The 6,988-nt window shown below is 56.5% G+C and overlaps 4 protein-coding genes across 4 annotated transcripts in view; 3 read left to right on the top strand and 1 right to left on the bottom strand.

The window, feature by feature from the left end:
- Positions 1 to 5: 5 nt before the first annotated feature.
- VDBG_00478 (predicted protein) lies at positions 6 to 2,203 on the bottom strand (the record flags this gene model as incomplete). Its single annotated transcript, XM_003008751.1, has 5 exons — positions 6 to 445; positions 652 to 771; positions 1,030 to 1,071; positions 1,230 to 1,591; positions 2,079 to 2,203. The coding sequence occupies 5 exons, from the start codon at positions 2,201 to 2,203 to the stop codon at positions 6 to 8; spliced, it is 1,089 nt and encodes a 362-aa protein (XP_003008797.1).
- A 248-nt stretch (positions 2,204 to 2,451) lies between these two features.
- Positions 2,452 to 2,562, top strand: VDBG_00477 (conserved hypothetical protein; the record flags this gene model as incomplete). Its single annotated transcript, XM_003008750.1, has 1 exon — positions 2,452 to 2,562. The coding sequence occupies one exon, from the start codon at positions 2,452 to 2,454 to the stop codon at positions 2,560 to 2,562; it is 111 nt and encodes a 36-aa protein (XP_003008796.1).
- A 615-nt stretch (positions 2,563 to 3,177) lies between these two features.
- On the top strand, positions 3,178 to 5,576 carry VDBG_00476 (cytochrome P450 3A21; the record flags this gene model as incomplete). Its single annotated transcript, XM_003008749.1, has 3 exons — positions 3,178 to 3,307; positions 3,413 to 5,273; positions 5,492 to 5,576. 3 exons carry the CDS (start codon positions 3,178 to 3,180, stop codon positions 5,574 to 5,576), a joined length of 2,076 nt encoding a protein of 691 aa, XP_003008795.1.
- A 403-nt stretch (positions 5,577 to 5,979) lies between these two features.
- Positions 5,980 to 6,988, top strand: part of VDBG_00475 (conserved hypothetical protein) — a gene marked incomplete at both ends in the record, with an annotated part of 1,400 nt that continues 391 nt past the window's right edge. The window contains 3 exons of the mRNA XM_003008748.1: positions 5,980 to 6,059; positions 6,277 to 6,516; positions 6,607 to 6,903. Coding sequence (XP_003008794.1) covers positions 5,980 to 6,059; positions 6,277 to 6,516; positions 6,607 to 6,903 — 617 coding nt within the window. The remainder of the gene's footprint in view (positions 6,060 to 6,276; positions 6,517 to 6,606; positions 6,904 to 6,988) is intronic.

The following is a 6,988-nucleotide window of genomic DNA, read 5'->3' as shown; positions in this document are numbered from 1 at the left end:
TTCCTCTACTCCCTCGCCCCAAGGCTGTCGACTCTCTCGCCATCTATTCTGACATTTCTGACGACGGCCGTTTCGCCTACTTCACCATCACCCTTGGCAACCACGTCGCTGCTCTTGATATTTCTGACCTCACCAACGTCAAGCGCCTTGATGACCCCGAGGAGACCCAGCCCATCATCGGCCCTCACTATGTCAAGATCAGCCCCGATAAGAAGAACCTGCTCGTCACTGGCTACTTTGTCCAGGCCGGCGACATCTCCATCGTCAACACCCCCGGTGACTACAAGGCTCACTGGATCGACATCAACTACGATGGCAGCCTCAGCTTCAACCGCACCGTCGACTTTGAGAGCATCTTCACCCGCGACCGTGGTGGTGCCCGCCCTCACTCGTCGGTCATCTACGATCTCACTGACCCCGAGAACCCCAAGTACTACTAAGCGGCCTGGCAAGACATGCAAGTACAGCCCACGCTCTCTCATGGGGTGGGTCTCCGCATCCGAGTCTGCGAACAAATAGATGGGGGGATGACGGCGTCAATTTGACTACGGGACATATCATTGACATTCTTTTCAACTAATACTTATATTTTCTATATGTTGTTTGTAGGCTTGGAGTTTTTTTCTTTTTATCTTCTTCTCCACAACATACAAGACTGAGAGAAAAAGAGGGGAGCGAGTAGTCGTTTGCGCATGAGATGATGAAGCTCAAAGATGGATGAACAGAAGGCAAGAGGTTGGATGTCGGGTGTCGGATATGGATTCATTGTATCTATCCTGATTGAAGCACATTCGTTTTTAGCCAGTCTATACACAAGTCGAGGTCGTATCGTCTTATCCAGTCTTTCCCGTGACCGCTCGGTTCCTTTTTGACCCATCAATCCTCCTCTTTTCTGCCTGGCTCAAGTATCTCAGAGCACATGGCTGCTTTTAGGTTCGTTCCTGTTCCTGCCTGGTCATTGGGCTAGAGCAGGCACGCCTCGTGTGCTCGACATCATTGGCGCCTGCCGCTTCCGATTCCAGCACTTACACTTATATGAACATGTCTCGCCGCTGTCCTCGTGCGTCCCAGCTGTCCACCCACCGTTGGCAGTGCAGACATGACATGTGTTCAATCTGAAGATGCTTCGCGGCACAGACTTCGCCGTGATGTTGCGTGACTAGCTGCGATTGAAGCCTGAAAACAACTGCGCCGCTCTCTCTCCCCGAACGAACTGGCCCCGAACAGACCGTGGCATAGAGTCGCCACCGGTGGCAGTATTTGAGGACGATAAGACATTGCGTTACCGTTCTGAGGTGCAGACGCCAGCTTGAACCTCCACATTTTCTCATCGAGAGCGTCCTCGTCCCTTCGCTTTGTTGTCTCCATTTCATCGTCCGTCACCATCACCAAGTCAGCCCCAGAGGCAGTACTCCTGTGCGAGAGGCCGTCACAACGACCTAGTACCATCGCATAACCAAGTAAAGAGGCCGCCAGCAGCAGAGATGGCCGCGATGCTGAGGATACATGGAGACGAGCGTTGCTCACTGCCTGCCGGCTCACTGCCGCCCCCGTACTTCTGCACCTAGTCTTCTCCACTGGTTCTTTTCTGCTATCTGGCCAATTCAGAGGATGAGCGCAGGCGATACAACAATAGCGCTTGGGATAACGGTTCTTTCGACAGAGATCTTACGCCGCTGAACTTTCGACGCGCATCAGACAATAACAGCATTGGTGTGCTGACTTGGTTCCCGACACACAGCACCTCAGTGTTGGGCAATAACACGCTCATCACAGGCGATAACAAGGGCGTCGGTTGAAAGAGGCTGCAACCGGGGCTGCCATTTCTTGTTCAAGTAAGAGCCGGGGCCTTGGAGCCGATGGTGGTCCTTAGCGGACCTGCGAACAATCACATCCACTACATCACGACCCAGGAGGAATACAGGTTTGTGACTCGGTTTTTTTTATTGCAGACGCGGTCGACAATTTCTACTACTACTGATTTCATCAGCATACAAAGGTACGAGGGGGCCTCAACTTTCTATAGCCCAAACACGCTCGTAGCCTACACCGATCGCACAATTCATTTCCTCCCCTACCTCTCAGCAAACCATGATACCCAATCGCCTACGCGAAGACCAGCCCTCTTCCCCCGAACAATAGCAACACTTCCCTTAACTTCATATCGGGCGTTGTACTCGATGTGGCGCCCATCTTTCGCCATTTTGGGGACGTCAAGACTAACGTCCGGACCTCGTACTTCCGCAGGATCACAGTCAATGTGACGTTCGTGGGCGCCAACCAGTGGAACGATCTGCAACTGGAGCGCACTTATGCCGCCGTCGAGAGCGAGCTGCCCTTCTCGAAGATGAGTGGAAGCCATCTAGAGACGATAGTGACTGGAGCCTCATCTTCGAGTGGAAGCGTACCAGCACTATCCTGGGCACGATCGAGGTGACTACCACGTGAGACATGGCCGGCGAGGATGAAGAGGTACCAGTAGGTGTCTACAGGCTTCGGTATTTTGGACATGCGAAGGGCCTCGGTGGAAAGATTGTTGAGTTCGAAGGCACCAGTGGGTGATTCACCGTGCTGGGCATAGCACGGGGCACGTTTTCTGTGCCCAACCCTGAGGCGATTTCATGTTCGGACTAGGGCGCTGGGTACCAAACTTGTCTCTCAATTCCTTCCATCAATTGTGGAAAGGCATTTGACCAGTAGATTTTCGAGGGTTGGGGGAACAATGTCTTCCATCTGATTGTTCCCTATTGTGGCGTTAATGACACCACGGTCCTTCACAAAAGGACGATTCAGACACGGACTGGACAGGGCAGTTGCTCGGAATCCTCCCATTCTTTATCTGTAGTGACAAACTCGCACCGTGAAGATGCTTCCCGCGCACTGCACTGCAATGTAGAGCATTCATAGCTAACCCGGGGACATGCAAAATACTACCGCAAGAACAATCCAACCCAGGAGGTTGAGAACAATACCGTCAGATAAATCACTCGTTTGAAGGAGCACAGAACGAGTAGAAGATAAATGGATTCTAGGCCCGTGTCAGGTGAGGTAGAAATACCCTAACGTACTGCATGTTCCTCTGCCTCAACTGGAGCAGAGACGGGATATCGGATTTGTCAGGGCATCGCCGCATCAAACCACAAGCAGGTCGTCTCTTGCTAGACAACCAGTATAATCATGCTGAATTGGGCGACGCTATTGCTGTGGGCGCTGGGCCTTTACCTTGCATACCTGCCCATCCGCATCATCACGGGCTGCTACGCAACATCTCCGAGGTTAAGAAGACGGGCTTCCATGGTTCTGGCACGTGAGTTTTTGCGTCCCCCGCGCGGCCCGACGACGCGGGAGAATGAACATGTGCTAACGAGAGAAACCCAGCCTTCTCACCGTTTTCGCTCGTCTTCAAGTTCAGCTCGCCGATATGGGCACCGCTCGTCAAACGCCTCCCGCGAGCGTGGTGGGAAAACTGGATCGAGTACGTGCTCCAAACCTGAATACGGCCGCCGAATCTTGTGTGCTAATCCCCGGTGCGGCAGCATCATGCTGGATAACTGGGCTATCAAGTACCACCACCATCCGTTTGCGAAACACGGCGAAACGTTTGCTCTCGTCTCGCCCTTTCAGATCCTCATCATCACCGATAGTGCCGAGGTGATCCACCAAGTCAGCCAGCAGCGGGACAAGTTCCACAAGCTTCTTGAGATCTACGACATTCTGCGGCAATACGGTGATAACCTTCTGTCAACTGAGGGAGCGGCCTGGCGGCGGCACAGGAAGGCCACGTCGCCAGCCTTCACGGAGAAAAATGTCGCTCTCATCTTCCAGGAGGCCGTTGCGCAGAGCCAGAGCATGATCCGCTACTGGACAGTGAACGAAGACGGTACGCCGCGCACAGGCACCATAGAGAGCGTCGACCGAGATACGTGCCGCTTCGCGCTGGGCGTAATTGGCTTCGTCGGCTTCGGCCTCCGCATACTGTGGCCGGGACAGGCCTCGCCCGAACACGCGGATCCCAAGTGGCACAAGTTTGAGAGCCTGGAGGTCCCGGAAGGCTACACCACGAGCTTTTCGGAGTGCCTTGTGGGCAACATGTCGAACATCATGTGGTTGATGCTAGCGCCGCCGTGGGTTCTGAGGCGCCTGCCCTTCGAATGCACCAAACGCGCAGCGGATGCGCGAGAGGACTTTGACAAATACATTGACGAGATGATTCGGAACAAGACGGAAGATGTCATCAAGTTGAACAACGGCGATCCGGGGATGGACCTGCTCGGGCATCTCGTTCGCACCAAGTACGCGCGCGAGGGACCTACGAGAGTCACCAGCAGTGACACTGAAAAGCAGTCTGGGGGCGCTGCACCGGGTCAGCTGAGGCTTGCCCCAGAACCGCTGCTGTCAGACTCGGAAATTATTGGCAACGCTTTTATCATGTTCATCGCCGGCCACGAGACGACAGCGAACGCAACGCACTTCACTGCCGTCCACCTGGCAGCGCGTCCCGCCTCCCAGAGAGCAGTGCAGAGAGACATTGATCACATTTTTGATCGCGACAGTAACCCGGCGAGCTGGAAATATGAAGATTGCATCAATCCCATGAGCGCATCCATGATCGGGGCATCCCTGAACGAGACGCTCCGGCTCATCCCAGCTGCGGGCGAGCTGCCGAAGCGGGTCAACCCCGAGAGGGATGGCATTGTGACCATTCACGGCCAGAGGCACGCTCTGCCAGGGAACGCGCACATACTGGTGGTGTCTCTCGCGGCGCACCGCAACCCGAATCTGTGGCCGACGCAACCGAGTCGCATCACGGCCAAGGAGAACGACTTGGACGACTACATCCCGGAGCGCTGGTTCAGGACTGGTGACGGGTCCGTGCAGTCGGGCGGGACCGAAGGGCAACAGGCCAATATTGCCGAAGACAACGACAGTTTCCGGTTCACCGACACGAGCGAGAAGCTGTTCAGGCCTGCACCGGGAGCGTACACGCCCTTCGGCGATGGCCCCCGAAGCTGCATCGGGCGGCGCATCGCGCAAGCTGAGGTCATGGTGGCCATCTCGGTTCTCTTCCAGAAGTACAGCGTTGAACTGGCCGTGGACGAGTGGGCGACGGACGAGGAGGTCGAGAGGATGGACAGAGCGGCAAGGCGGATGCTATATGCCAAGGCACAGGTACGCTTTCGGGAGCTCATGACCACGCTGGCGTCGTTGATCACTGTGAAGCTGCCTCCAGGATCGCATGTTCCTGTCAGGCTGGTGCCCAGGGGACAGGAGAGGTTTGTGAACATTGTAGATGACGGGACCTGAGTTATGTACCTTTGGTCGGGAACCACCTACCTACCTACCTAGGTAGGCAAGGTAGATGGATAGAACACAATCGAGGTTATTACTATGCCGTGCCAGACATGAAATAGAGTGGATCCCCATACCGTACAGAGTGCACTTGCCAAGGCACTGATATGGAAGGGACTACCACGCTCCTGACCCAGTGAAGGAAGACCAAAGGATCGCGCCTGACGCGCCGCTCCCAAATTGGCGACAGGAGCGACCAAGACCAACATGGCTCTGCCGTCTGGTGACTGCACCGCGTCGTGGCAACAGACGGGACGGGAAGGAGTAGGTGGGAACCCCCCCTGCACGCCTTCCAGGGCACCCACATCCCCGGCAATCCCCCATCGCTTGCCCCATCACGGTTCACCGCACCAACCAAAACAAGACCCCCCCCCGTTAGGGAAAACATAAACAACTCACCCGCAACTGAGAGGACCCCAGCTCCCGAACGCCTTGACACCCCCCCCTCCTCCACACGTCTAGCTTCAGTAACAACATCATCCTCGTTTGCTAGAATCCCCCATCAACAACCTTGTCGTCGGCCTCCCGCAATATCATCAAACGACATCTTTGCAATAGCCACAATCGCTGAAGCGACGCGACTCCTCCGGTACCCAACTTCCACCCATCCGTTGAAGCCCAATGGCCACCATGTCTACATCGAATGCGTGGCTCGCGAGACAGCGCAAAAGCGATCTCGTCGAGCTCGCCGAGCTTGTTAACCTTCAAGGGTACGTCTAGCATCCCGTCTGCCTCGCGCAGAAACCACGAGAGTTCCTTGCCCTCCGGCGTTTGACAGCCTGCGCTTCGCGCTGGGCGTGCTGGAGCGCGCGGCGCATCGCCATCATGTCGACCGGCGCGCGTCCCTGTTGACCCTCCCACCCCGCCCCTAAGGCGTGTTATTTTGCATGTCAGTTGCACTTGACTGACATATTCTCCTTCTCCCAGCTACGAAGGACAGAAGAAGGCCGATTTGGAAGTGACTCTTCGACGAGTTCCTTCGCCCGAGCACGAGGGCAAGTGGGCGACCGAGCCGCGCCTCACCCCCTACTACAACAAGCCGCGCCAGGGCAGCCGGCTCACCCACCAAGCGAGATCTGCCCAAGGATGCCCAAGGATGACGCCGCTGAAGGTTTTTCAGGGCGCCGCCGCGACGCGAGCGGCCTTTGCTGAGCTCCTCCGGCCCGAGTAAGTAACCCCAGACGCAGAGCTCGGACAGCTCGCGCGCCGGCCTCTGCGCCGACCATGATCACATGCAGTCGACCTAACGCGTCGCAGCTCGGAACCCGACGTGGGAGAGCGATCCCGCGAGAGCCCTCGTCGCGCGCACCCCAGCCCCGCGCTCTCGCCCTTGCCAGCCGCATCCCCGCTGCCCGCGACGCCGGCTGAGGTGGCCGAGGTCGTCGATCGCGGTACCGTCGCGGTGCGCGAGCGCGTATCGTCCATCTACCAGGAGTCCGGCATCACGGAGCGCACACTGGCTGTGCGCGAGTCGCTGTCGACGGTCACTGCCATCATCTTCACCATTGCGGCATTTGAGCTCTGGTGCCTCAAGCGCGAGGTGCTGCCCAACGTGTACGCCTTCACGATTCCATCGTTCCCCGCACTGGGCAACAACACCGCAACCGGTGTACGTTACGGACATTTTCCAAATCCTAAC

Source organism: Verticillium alfalfae, genomic scaffold (assembly GCF_000150825.1).
Source record: "Verticillium alfalfae VaMs.102 supercont1.1 genomic scaffold, whole genome shotgun sequence".
Taxonomy (NCBI): domain Eukaryota; kingdom Fungi; phylum Ascomycota; class Sordariomycetes; order Glomerellales; family Plectosphaerellaceae; genus Verticillium; species Verticillium alfalfae.
The sequence above is the reverse complement of the archived record's forward strand: the minus strand, read 5'-3'. Positions and strand labels throughout refer to the sequence as shown.